This window comes from Ptychodera flava, chromosome 8 (genome assembly GCF_041260155.1).
Source record: "Ptychodera flava strain L36383 chromosome 8, AS_Pfla_20210202, whole genome shotgun sequence".
In the NCBI taxonomy this organism is placed as follows: Eukaryota; Metazoa; Hemichordata; class Enteropneusta; family Ptychoderidae; genus Ptychodera; species Ptychodera flava.
The window spans coordinates 24,387,784-24,401,703 of NC_091935.1; the positions used below are offsets into that span (position 1 = coordinate 24,387,784).

General features: G+C 39.0%; 1 protein-coding gene across 1 annotated transcript; it reads right to left on the reverse strand.

Moving 5' to 3' along the window:
• Positions 1-2,504: 2,504 nt before the first annotated feature.
• LOC139138844 (uncharacterized) lies at positions 2,505-13,704 on the reverse strand. Its single transcript, XM_070707396.1, has 9 exons — positions 13,443-13,704; positions 10,961-11,193; positions 10,537-10,669; positions 9,255-9,652; positions 8,562-8,785; positions 7,548-7,808; positions 6,891-7,065; positions 5,816-5,961; positions 2,505-4,785 (listed from the first exon to the last, which is right to left on the reverse strand). The coding sequence occupies exons 2-9, from the start codon at positions 11,132-11,134 to the stop codon at positions 4,686-4,688; spliced, it is 1,611 nt and encodes a 536-aa protein (XP_070563497.1). The 5' UTR covers positions 11,135-11,193; positions 13,443-13,704; the 3' UTR covers positions 2,505-4,685.
• Positions 13,705-13,920: the final 216 nt, after the last annotated feature.

The window sequence follows — 13,920 nt, forward strand, 5'->3', positions numbered from 1 at the left end:
AATTTGTTCCTTCAGTTGTGACTCAGATTTCCCCGTAACCGTCAGACACGCTCTGCTTCATGGACACTTTCACAACGTCAAGATAGGAAATTATTTTGCCCTCTTCCTGCAAGGACTTTGAGCTATAAGCACAGATGCAGCTAATTGGCCCATCATCAGTTTCGTTCTGCCTAAATCTGACGTCACAACGGACGATTCAGTGATACATACCTCATTGGTCGCTACGTTCGCAGAGGGCAGCACGAACTTTAGGATTACTCCGTTCACTATTAAGATTCTTTGAGGAGTACTGATGGGCATGCGCACTTTCCGCTATTCGGAGAAACGTGTTTCAGCCTTCGGTTTCATATTAGCTTTCGGCCTTATATATACTAAATAATTGATCATTCATTCATTATTAACTTTCCCTGTGCAATCGAAAGGGCTATCTTTAAAAAGATTTGGTTTGGATTTCATCGAATATTACAGACTTCTTTATTTCTCCTACGTAAAATCGGTTTCAAAGACATGGGGGAAAGGAAAGGAAATTGGGCAGAATTATATTGATTCTGACTAGATACAATTAGGTGACTGAAACCCTGAATTCGTGACTCACTTGTCCGTGTAAAACGGGCATTCTTTACCAACTATTTCGACATATAATATATAATCATGATATTATGGGCGTGTATTTCGAGGGATGATGGCTGTTACAGCTGCAGTAACTTTTCATAGTATTCTCATAATTTTTGTTCAATAACGAACACACTTCTCCCAAGAGTATATCGAATTACGATGAGGCTTGCATTGTGTAAAATTTGTAACGTTGTTGTGAATTCTAGGGCAGACTAAAATTTGATTAGGCCCCTTCGACTCTAACATGCCCTAGTTAAGGTCGTATGCGCCTCGAAAATGAAAGACTTAAACTTTTGCTCAACTTTTCTAAAGGACTCTCCATATCAATCTCTTTTAAAATCAAGAATAAAAATCGGGGGTCACCATGCAAATTTTAGAACTAGAGAATCAAACAACCCAAGATTTATCGATATTTGAAATTCAAAATGGCCGCCATCCCTGTGTTAACTCTATGGCGAAAAATTAAATTTTCGATTTTCGGAAAACTAAGACGGTGAAAATGGCTCTTATACCAAGAGTCTTAAAATGAGCTCCCACAAGTGGTATATAAGAAAAGAATTGTAAAAGTTTGAAAGTCCGAATTTCTGTCCCCGAGGCGCATTCTACCTTAAAATAGCTGAGGCAGTCCTCAATCCTAGGTTCTCGCATTGGTCCTTGTTGATATTTGATATTCACGTTTTGTTTGCCCTTTGTTTTTCGTTGAAATATTTATCAAGTTGGTCAATTTACTTTAAGATAAAGTTGACAAATAACCTGCAACCAAAACGTTGCTCCTTTGATTTTGTTGGCTGGGCAAAAGACATTACCAAATACATTAGAATGATAAATGTTGCTTAAGGCAGTATTCACCTCGAAAGTGAAAGACTTAAACCTTTGCTCAAACTTCCCTAAAGGACTCTCGGAATCTTTCAGCCATATTCGTCCAAAATAGGGAATAAAAACCAGGGTTCACCGTGCAAATTTTGGTACTAGAGAAACAAATTACCCAAGATTTACCGATATTTTGAATTATATTACCATGGCCGCCATCCCTGTGTTAACTCTACGGCGAAAAATAAAATTTTCGGTTTTCAAAAACTAAGGCTGTAAAATTTTGGTTAATAGTGGTAGATCAGAAAAGAATTGTAAAAGTTTGAGAGTCACAATATTTGTTTTTACCCGGGACACATTCTAATATCTGTATTTGGATAGAAATGAATAAACATTAAATGTTGTTTTTATCGCAAACACTCTTCAATTTGACGCCCTCTCACGGGCATTTTTGATACCAAGGAACGCCTCTTTTACCATAATACGGGCATATTTAGATTACAGGTGACTGTATACTTAGTGTCCCAGTGACATTGTTGACATTTTATCCACAATAAGTTTATGATACAATCTATCTAGCCGACGACAGATATTCTCTCACATTTTTAGAAAGTTTTTAGGTCTGCCTCTCCGGCGTTTGGCCTCATTTTCGAGCTGTTTGAGTAAATAACGTTATCACTCCTTTTTTGAAAATAAAAAAATTTCATTTCCCCATAGAGTTAACACAGGGATGGCCGCCATTTTAAATCTCCGAAGTCAGATAAATGTCCATGTTTGGTGACCCTTTCTTTAGTATCAAAATTTGCTCGTTGACACGTACCAGATTTTTATTCTTGATTTTGAAAGAGAACATCGAGCAAAATTTTAAGTCTTTCACTTTTGAGGCATTTACTACCGTAAGGTGGTGTTGCACATAACACAGCCTGGGGATTCTGATCAAAATCACTTGTTTACAAAATTTCATTCACAGTATGAGATTTTCACGTCATCTTTGATGAGAAGTATTGCTTTAAAAAAAGTTGTTTTTGGTTAAAAGTGCAACACCCCTTAAATGAACAACAAAATACACAACAAAATTACAGGGCTTTTTGTGCTATTTTATTTAGATATTAGAAACAATTTTGATCGCATATGGAGTACATTGCATGGATAATTATATGACATTAATATGTATACTAAGTATTAAAACCTTTACAAGTAAAATTGTTGTTGTATAAAAAATCTATTACTATAGTTTTAAAGTTTCATAATTACCACCAAAACTTGAATTTATGTAGACTATTTGAGTGATAGAATATATCTGTGATGCAAAAAATATATTAATAAATCTCTATGCAAATTTCAAAACAATTTAATAGACTGTGTGAGTGATAGCATATATCTGTAATGTAAAATAAATCTATGATAAAATTCTATAAAAAGTTCTAAACAAGAAATGCACAGTGGAAGCTACGGCCGAACAAGAAAAATTGTGCTGTTCCGATAACCCGACCTACCCTATTTTTCATCTGCTGACCCTAAACTTTTTAGAGCTACGTAATTCCAGAGCCTGTGTGGTGCAGAAGAGGGATGATGATACATTAAGCTAACACTGAAAGATTTTTGCTTGAACGAGGATGTCTTTTATGTTTTTTTTCCTTTTATATGCATGATACAATTTTCTGGAAATGTTATGGCCAGTGTTTGACTGCTGTGAACCCCTGAAAAATGCGTATTTAGAAATAAAAATAATTTGAAAAAAAAACCCTGCTGACCTACTTACCCTATTTTTGAAAACCATGTTATCAGAAAAGCACAATTTTGTTTGGGCAAAAATACAACTACATGTACAAACAAGTACATAATTTTAATATTGAATTTATAGATGGAACACAAAATTTAAATCACAAATCATTAAAAATCATACAGACATTGCACATTTCATTGGTTTTATATGATCCATATGGTTCATTATGTTGTTTGGAATATTTTATTTCAGACCAAATGCCCACAAAAATTAGGCCATGACAAAACCTACATGATCAGTATCAAGGAATAATGCGCATTGAAAAATGCAAAATATTTCAGAAATGTACGCTCCTGTACTTTGACTGATTATGTGTGATAAAATTACAGAACCTACGACATACTTGATGGCATTGATGTTGTTTAAAGGCATTGATGTTGTTAATATTTTCTGTAAACACAGTCTTATGCATTCACAGGTTGGCGTAACTAAAAGAGTTAGAAATAATGACATGGCCCTGTATGATACAGCCTAACAGGCAATTTCTACTTGAGCTTTCATGTTTAAAAATGACCTTGTTTTACAAGTATGTATCATTAAATTTCTCAATAAAAAACTCTAGGCATACAAATGACGACAATCTTGACTTAGAAAAATGCTACCCTGTAATGGCTATCTCACTGATTGAGAAGTAAAAATTTAAAATGCGTTTGCTGTGAGAATTAAAGAGTTATGTTGAAATAGTTCTACTTTTTTTTCTAAAAATGTTAAATTTCATGGTAGAATTGGAGCTGTTAGAAGTACGTGGGTTGCACAAATGTAGTTGCAGTTGCCAAAATACTGTGCTTGCTTTGAAATGGCCATAGCGCCCTCAACATTTATAATGGCAAAACAATTACTGTTGAGGGCGCTCTTTCTGTCTCCAACAGTTTGTGAAACACGCAATGTAGTAGCTCTTCAATAACGAAAACTGAGCTGTTCCAAAACTGGTTTTATCATTTTCATAACTTGGGAGGGTCTTCATCATCAACCTCTTGCTTGTCTCCTTTCTGTGAATTAGTTTTGCCATCGGTTGTGTCTGGTGTCTGCTGATCTTTGTCCGTCTCTGGGACCGTGTTGGCATCCACAGTGCACCCTTTATTGTTGCTAGGTTCAGTCACTGGATTGTCAGTTATGTCGCTCTGGAGATTGTCCTGCAGGCATGCTATGTCATCAGTAGAGTTTTGGTTATCCCCATCTTGTTTGTCAACAGTGCTATCACTATGTGTGTCCACTTTCGTCGCAACCTGTTTGTCGCCCTCCTGCTTGGAGCATTCCTTCTCATCACAATTTGCAGAATCACTGACATCCATCTGCTTGAATGCCTTGGTAACGCTCTTCGCCTTGATCTTGGCTTCCATGACTTTCACCTGCTCCACAAAGCTGGCGGAGTCCGCCGACAAGATCCCCAACAAGTTATCCAGCTTGGTCAGGTCCGGTCTGCCAGAGTCTAACTTAAACTGCATGCAGTCGATGCCTTGGCCCGACAGCTCTTTCACCATTTGTCCCTGGCTGTGTTGGTTTGGCAGGAAAGAGACAACACAAGCTTGGCTGGGTACACCTCCTCAAGGTATTTCTTGAAGAGCGGAGTGAATCTGTGATTAAACAATGAAAACACACACAAAATCTTAAAATTTCCTTTACAGGACAAAATATGTTGATATATGCGGCTAGAACTTACCATATTTGGTTTTTGATACTCATTCGGTAATTTTTAGCCTGTCAGGAAACCTTCAATAATTTTCACTGAAAAACGGGGTAATTCAGTTTGTAAAAAAAATTGCTAATATTTTGGCCTTTTAGAAAAGGTGTATCAGCACATTAGCGTACTGTACCTAGATCCAACTCAGTCATGCAACTGAGATGGGCTGCTTCTTGTCTCTGCTTGTCTTGATATTTCAGGAATAAGCAAGACAAACAAGCTGAACATTATCCCAGTAGTGCAGAGAAAATATGACCTTTCGTGCTGATAGACTTATCCATGCAACTTGGTTGAAATATGTTTACAACATTTACCATGACTACATTTCGCAGTTTGATAAACAAATTTGAAACCTATTCAGCAGTATCGTTAGAGTGACTGACTGGTTCAGCTTTCAACAGAGCAGAATAGTATGATGAAGTTAGAATGTGCCTTGGGGACAGATATACAGACTCAAGCTTTTACAATATTCTTTTGGCCTACCACTTTTTGGGGCTAATTTTGAAGCTTACGAAGTAAAAAAAAAGTTGTCACTGCCTTGGTTTTGTGAAAATCAGGAGATATCAGGAGATAACACAGGGATGGTGGCCATTTTGAATTTCAAATACTGGTTAATATTTGGCAGTTTGTTTCTCTAGTACCAAAATTTGCATGGTGACCCCTGATTTTTATTCTTGATTTTGAAAGAGAATGGTTGAAAGTTTGCTTGAGGAAAGTTTGAGCAAAAGTTTAAGTTTTTCACTTTTGAGGTGCAAACTACCTAAAATCATGGAAAATCGGAAATCTCAGTTGAAGTAGAACACCAAGGAAAAGCACATTCATATATAATTTCCCAAATAGAATCATTATCTCATTTCAACAAAGCACTAACAATTTTATTAAAATTACCAAGATTGGTAATTTCAGATTTCCGAGCTATTTACCTGTAATCTTTGTAGGATGTATTTTCTTCTTCGTCAGTGACAATAATGAATGTTTTCACGACTTCCTTCTTCTCATAGAAGTCGTACAGCCCAGCGGCCGGTGCCGTCATGTGGTCAGTCTGGACAGTGGTGGCCAATTCCAGAGCCTGTGTGGTGCAGAAGAGGAATGATGATACATTAAGCTAACATTGAACTTTGCCACGTTTGGAATACTGCGATAATGAGGTGCAACGCTCTTCCAGGGGAGCTTTAATTCAACCATTACCAGGGGAGGTCCTTCATTTGCTGGGAAGGAATGCCTGCTGTTTTACCTATTGCACGCCCTCCACCTTCTTTCTCAGCATTGAGACCAACCCCAATAAGGATTCAACCAAAGTCTGCAGACGGATGGGTAATAGTCATTTAACAGCCTAATATTGAGTTCATGAATCATTTCAGACAACATTCTGATTTACAGTAGTAAGCAACCGTGACTCTGAACTGAAAGTTTTAAACATGTGCCCATACTTTGTTCAACCATACTTTTGATTATTCTTTTACAATCAAGAATTCAAATCAGGGGCAAATATGCAGATTTCAGGATCTGAAAAACAGCATAAACCCATATCTACTGACGTTTGAAATTTGAAACAGCAGATAACACTGTAATGACTCCATGCATACATTTTTTTTTTCCCCACAAAAACAAGACCTTGGAAACTTCATTTGCTACACTGGATTTAAAAGGAGTTCATGCGAGCAGTGGATCAGAATTGTATTGCGAAAATTTCAGTACTGGATAAAACTCTCCCCCGGCCAGATTCACATTCTACCTTAACCTGTTCACCCCAATTCCCCTGTAAACAGGTCCACAATCACCACTGATATTGCAGGTTTGGGCCAAACCATTGTGGTGAAAGGGTTGAACCAGACTGAGCTGACTGATGCAGATATAGGTACAGTGCACTGCAGTTCACTGTTAGGACATGAATAATGCATGGATCAAGTAAAGAATGAAGAAAAGTCTGTGCAGCTATCATTTTTTAAGCAGCTGCACGCACAATGAGAGCAGGTAGCATATCATTAGTACACCTACCTGGCTGACGGTTTCTGGCAGGAATGGTGGCTCCATCAGGAACGAGTGGAAAAATACCAGCTTGGCACGGGCAATGGCACTCAGAAGACTGGCTATGATTGTACTGGTACGAATGGCCACATTCATGGATGGCGATGCGTCTCCAATAACAACTACCGGAGCCTCCAACGGAACACTGTTGAGTCACATTGATAAATATTTTTATCTTTTGTACACCTGAGAGCTAACATTTGTTGGACTATAAAGCAACTCTCGATGTCAAAAATAATTTCATCCGTATATTATCTTGTCTACATATCCAGCACTTCCATTCAATGGGTCATTCTCACGACTGATGTTTTGTCATGCTCATAGATCAATAAAGAACGTTTGCAAGAATGACACAAGTTTTGACCTTAACTCTCTTGCATGGAAACTTACATGTAAACAGATTCTGATGAATTTAGTACAATCTCCACAAATTTATCTTTTCGTCTGGAAAACAAAATCACAGCGTATTTTTCCACGTTCACACACCATGGTGATCACTTTTGTACACAAGTTTACCTTTTAACCACTACTTCCTTGTTCAGAGGTCTAATTTTCCACAGGTGCCGATAAGGTTGTACCAAATATTTAGTGATGAAAGGGTTGAAAGTTAAAAAAAATCTCACTTACCTGATATTCTGAAGTTGCTTTTCAGCTATGGGAACCAGCTGATCAAAGAACGGCGCCTTCTTCAAGGACTCTTCCGTGGCTGTTGAGCCAGTCGTAAACCCTCCCCCACCACGGCCCCGACTGGAAATGTTTTCTCTCAGCATCTTGAGGGTCAACAGTCTTTCCATGAGCTTGCCGTAGGGCAGGCTGACGGCGTCTCCTCTCTCCAATCTCTCCATGATGACCCGGTCAGTAGCCTCACATGCTAGATCTTCGTAGTACCTAAGTACAAATTGGACATGGTACGGTGGTCATCAGGTAATGTTCAAAAGTTTTTTCTTTTCAAGAGGCAGCAAACTGTCATTGATCAACTGCTGGTGGAGTGAAATTTAAAAACACCTACAAATAAATAGCTTTCCAGATTTTCATGAGAGACTAGCTAGCAACAAACATTGCCAAAGATCATAAGCACATCCAACGGTTCAAGAGTAAAGGGGCGCCCTCTGGAGGCAAGTCTCAATTTGGCCAGTGTCGAGCTAAATATCAACATTCTGGTGATAACAGATTTTGTTTTTCTTTATGTCTTAGCTCGCTCCTTCTAGATGGATCTATCTTGGCAGAATGAAGACTTTTGTCTGGTGAGCTTTATTTATTTTTGTTTTATATATCATTTGTCTTTTGATCTTGGCTTTCCGGAAACCAAGTCACAGATGCTTAGTATCGGGGAGAGGGAGCGCATAGGCTTCTGTTTTCAGTAAAGCGTCACCCAAAAATATTTTGTCTATGTCACTTCAGTGCTGTCAATGATGTTGCATGCTGACAGGAAATTCCAAAGACCGAAAGATCTGTCGCTTGAGGGCGCTCTCTATGCTCCCCTTAGAGCGCCCGCAAGCAACGATCTTTCCGTTTAGAAAATCCCCTGATACAGGTCACCGTTTCTGACACAAGTCTGCAACAATATAATCATTAACAAACAACAAATTGACTGCCAAAAGCAAAGTCAATGCAAAACACAGGATATCATTTTGTTCTTACCAGAGCACGGTGTCCAGTTCTCTTTCATATGACGCGATTCTGGATTTACTCTCATCAGTCAGACTGGCTTTGTAGCTTTTGATGTGTGCGTAGGGAACATCGTGGCCTGCAACCAGCTCATTCACGTTTTCCTTGTTCAAATTACCGCAGCTCTGGACCATTGATCCATTGGGAGCATCTCCACCATAGCAGTACCTCAAAAACCATGGCAAATTGGGGAAATCCTGGAGTTGAATAAACAAAAGTGAAGAAACCAGTTGTCAAATAATAAATATTGTAGATCACCCCTAAACGATTAAGCATTAAATGGATGCACATTTTGGAGATAAATTAAGTCAACAAAATGTGTTCTCTTTATAGCTGTTTTTTTTATTCTATTCTTTATCAGTGCATAATGTTTTTGAATTTGCTGTAATCAATTTTGCTACAGATAATTTGTATGAAGTGTACTGTAAAGTTTGAACAAAAATGTTACATTACCAAAAGATTCACTTTAATCAACAAATCCGACCAAACCACAAACATACACAAACCAAATATTCCCTTCTATCACATCATTTCTGTTCATGTACAATGATGGAATAAGATTGTCGAGCCTGCTTCAGCGCATACAATATTTGACAACTGGAAGAAACATGAACACCATGGCTTCATGTTGCTGACTAAGTGCTTGCACTTTAAATTGAAATATACCTTTTCCGGGTGAAAGTGACACATGTCTGCAAGGCGTTTCCATGGCTCCTTAGGAAAGTGCAGGGCGTAGAACTCAAGCTGCGCAGTTGTCAGTGTTCTGACCCACTTCTGTACGTGCTTGGCCACGGCACCGCTAACAGAACCGGCTTTCGGCTTCACCGCGTTCAAGTTATCGATGTTGGACTTGAGTTTGCCGATCGTCTTCCGCTTGACTTTTCCCTGCATTTCCAGACGTCGCATTTTCTTCTCAAACTCGCGCACCCTTCTGCCAGAGTCCAGCAAGGTTAGCGCTTTCAGGATCTCAACCAATCCAAAGCTGTCCGGCTGTGCCAGGAACATGTTCACGGCTGCCAGGTCTTTGCGGGCCCATGCTGCTGCCAAAGCCCGTATCCTGGATCCTGTTTTAAGTACATTATTAGTCAGCCATGAACATGTCACTGACGGAAACATGCAGTTCAAAGAGGTGTACATATTTTCTTGGATGTACATTTGACACAGAGGGCAGCCTTTCAGTAAAGTGCATTTCTAACTTGTTATCACAGTAATGGAATGTTGCATTATTACCAGTACATAACTTTGCAACCGTGTATAATTTTGATTTTATGGCTTTCAAGTTCATTACAGTACATGTACCAGATATATTACACTTTAAATATCAGCTGTAACTCTTGATGTCTTTTCAAATTTTTTGTTCTATGGACCAAAATCATGTCAAAATGCACTGCATATTGCATGCTTTTTTGTGTTTCAACATATTTTTTTTTTGTGGAGCAAGAAAATCAAGTGTATTTGTATGAAATGAAGATAAAGAATGTTCATAAAAATGGTCTGCTGTTGTCCCCGGCCCATTATGTATACGTGCTTTATCTCTAATTTATAATAATGCCAGTTCCTCAAGATTGATCGTTAGAGTTCAATTGATCACCTGCGTTGGCACCAGATTGTCTCATCAGAAAATTTACGTACTAGACTACAGTTTCAATGTAAAACAAAAGGCTATCACACTTCCATAGTTCTCTTAAATACTAGAACAAAGGCAATCCCAGGGATTGCAAAAAGTGCCTTTAAGATCTCGTACCAAACCAATTCTGGAACTATAGTTCCCGAAGAATGCAAGTGCAGTATACATCTCTACTATCATTAACACAGTATTTGTGTGATTGCTTATAAAGTTTCCTGCACTTACTTTAATATGAAAAGTCTTCTTGAAAAGTGTTGTAAAATATTGTTCAGAAATTGATGTCTTTTTTCACAAAGAGACATTCTACAACCTGTAACCAACCTTGAAGGACTTCCACTCCATTTTTCTCTAACACTAGCAGGGTTGCCAGGTAACCGTCTCTGTCTTTCTCCTGGGCGTCGTAGTGTTGATCTGTTGTACTGGCACCCACAAAGAGCCCTTGAAATCCCGCATCCTGTTGAAACAGTGAAGGGTCAAAGTTCAGCCGACATTCATTCAACACACAGAACGGCCACATTTTTGGAAAATATTAATTTTAGCAATTGGGTTCTTGGGGGACTTGGTATAAGGTTTGGCTGTAAAAGATATCAGGACAGCTTGAAAAAGTGGTTTATGGCCAAAAGCAACATGACTTTGAAATAGCCCTGTCACTGTCGTACAATTTACAGTTTTTGACTGCTAAAAATTGACCTTGTTATCTCAAATAAGATTTCAAAAAAGGATGAGACTGAGAGAAGTAACTCACATTGCTGATGAGGGCAACACCTGGACTTGGTGTCGCATCTACACCCCAATCAAGATCTGATTGCTGAACTCCCGTTGAAGACGCAGGCCTTCTTCCCCATCCACGTCCCCGTCCCCGATGGCCGCCTCGTCCTCTTCCTCGTCCCCCTCGACCGCGCCCTCTCCCTCTTGGCATTTTGCTAGACGACAGTTGAAACCTCTTTTCTAAATTTTGCACTTATTTTTGTTTACTCTCTGTTGAAAGACAGAGAGAGAGAGTAAAAAAAATGGTTTGTTGGAAAAGAACTGCATGAATAGATATTAAATTTATCGATACTATTTGTCAGAAGGTTTGATCATACTTAGGGCTGGACCAATATATCTTCTGAGAGAAGTTGTCAAAATGTCAAAAAAAATCAACATCTTACTACTTCCTTAAATATTCAGAGCTTCCCAGCCTTCAAAGAAAACTGTACACAACATTAAATTGACCAGAAAGTGACACCAAGTGAAATTCTGAAAATTAAGATATATGCTGCAGTGTTCTCCACAGCTTTGAAAAACAGAGGGGTTGCCAATTTACATAACAATGCATAATTTGCATATTCATGTATTGTGAGAGCAAATTCTTTTGTATATTCATTGACATATTAATAGTCTGCTACAATGAAAAGATGGGTGGCCCATCCCTAAAAATCCCCTTGTGGAGAGCCCTGATGCTTGCTCTCTCTCTCTACTCCTGAAAAAAATATTTCAAAAATCCCTGGAGAATCTTCCAAAGTGTATGAACATGCGTTTGAAAGCTCTTAAAGGGGCAGATTGTTTATCAGCTTCATCTAAAAGCAAATGGACCAACTTGATCAAAATTTCAATGGAAGGGACAAGCAGCATGTAAATATTTAAAGTAAACAAGAACTAATGTGAGAACCAGGGATTGCGGATTGTCCCTTTTACAGTGCTGTAAAGGAAATGGTTGTCAGAACTGCGCTGTGCGAGTTTCTTGTTTACAAACAATGTATTTTGTGCACGATATCTAGATGCACCTCATCATCACAGCTTCAGCATTTGAATTATACGATGTAGATTATGACAGACATTTTTTAACATTCATCAATCACCATCGTACCTTGGATACAGTGTTTACATAGGTCGTATGGGTCCCATATGACCTTTGAGCACAGTTCAGACGACTGTATCCCTTTCAGGGGGCAGGACCAAAATCACATAAATGGTCAACTGCCAATAATGTGAGACCAGTGATTGTGGACTGCCACATAAGGTAGAATGCGCCTCTGGGACAGATATTCGGACTCCCAAACTTTTACAATTCTTGTCTGATATACCACTTGTGGGGGTTCATTTTAAAGCTCTTGACATAAGAAAACTTTTCACTGGCTTGGTTTTTCAAATTTCGAAAATTTTATTTTTCTCCATAGAGATAACTCAGGGATAGTGGCCATTTTGAATTTTAAATATCGGTACCGTAAATCTTCAGTTATTTGTTTCTCTAGTACCTCAATTTGCACGGTGACCGTGACCCCTGGTTTTTATTCTTGATTTGTCAAGAGAATGGTTGACAGCTTTGTTGAGGAAAGTTTGAGCACAACTTTGTCTTGCAATATTGAACAAAGGGTAAACTGCTATACATTCTTTCAATAACATGTCCGTTCAAAACATGAATGATTTCAATATGCAAATTATGAATAAATAAAAGCTGCTGACTCAAACGTCCAAAACTGCTGACAAGGAGGAAAGCAACGTTTCATAAGCAAATAAAGAGTATGTCAATGCTATTGAACATAAAAGAAGGCATACTACACTAGTAGCAGTAATCATAGACGGTCGTCTAGAAACTGTCGTAAATCATTGTATTTACTAGGTGCGACAGGTATTGAGTTGATCTACACCTGTCACTACCGTCCCTGTAGGCTACTCATATGTACTTTGCATGAATGCAAGTATGTTTTATTAGCTATACAGAAACCTGTCGTCTTTTTTTACCTCCATGCTGGATTGCAACATGGAGGTGGCAAACAGTCTGCGCGCTGCGCCACAGGCACCACCGTAGTTGATAACGCTTTACTACTACGGGGGTGAACATGATTGAAAATAACGATGGCATTGATCAACCATGGAGGTCGAAGCGAGACCAGCCATGTTAAAATCAGTACAAAGATTGCCATAAATGTATGGACAGTGTTTCTTACAATGTAATTCCTTACAACTGAAAGAGTTGTTATGCTGTATTCCATATTATGTTTTGTGGAAAGGCCTTGTGCATGATGGTGTACTGTAACCTACAACTTTATGACTATGCGAACGTTCACGAGGTTGTGTTCAGAGACGTTACGCCTGGGAGATGGAACGAGCAGAGCTCACCTGCTGCATTTTCGTAGCCCCTGTAACTTTCTACAACAATTTTAGGTGGCCAGGAAAGGTGGCTTACTTCACAGCCAAAAATCGCCGGAGAAAGTTGTGGGCTACAAAACTGCAACAACACTCACCTCCGCGCGGTTTCGCCGTCTCAGCGTCTGTGGCTCGATAATTTATCGAGTGTCGTTGATCACCGTCAAGTCGTTGGCTTGTCGTTGGAACGTGTCTTCAAGTTCTACCTCGTCATTGCAGCTGCATATGTCTTTAGTGCTCGCTGCCCCGCCTTTTAAGGCCAAACAGGGACAGAACGTTGCACAATTGCAAGCAAGTGCAGGAGTATACACGTAGAGAATTGTCATGATCACCAAGGGTACGAAACGTAGTGTCTGTAATGAGATACGCTGACCTTTGACACGCCTGTGTACACAAGAAAGGAGAGAGGTATACATGTACTGCAATAACCATAGAGCTTGGAACGAGTAGACTGTGATGTATTTATGGCCCATTTTCAGACCCAAGTAGCGTCAATTCGACGGCAAGAAATTAAATACCACAAAACATTTCTGTAAGAGCATCACGCAGGGACCGCGGCGACAAGGTTTTGTGGGA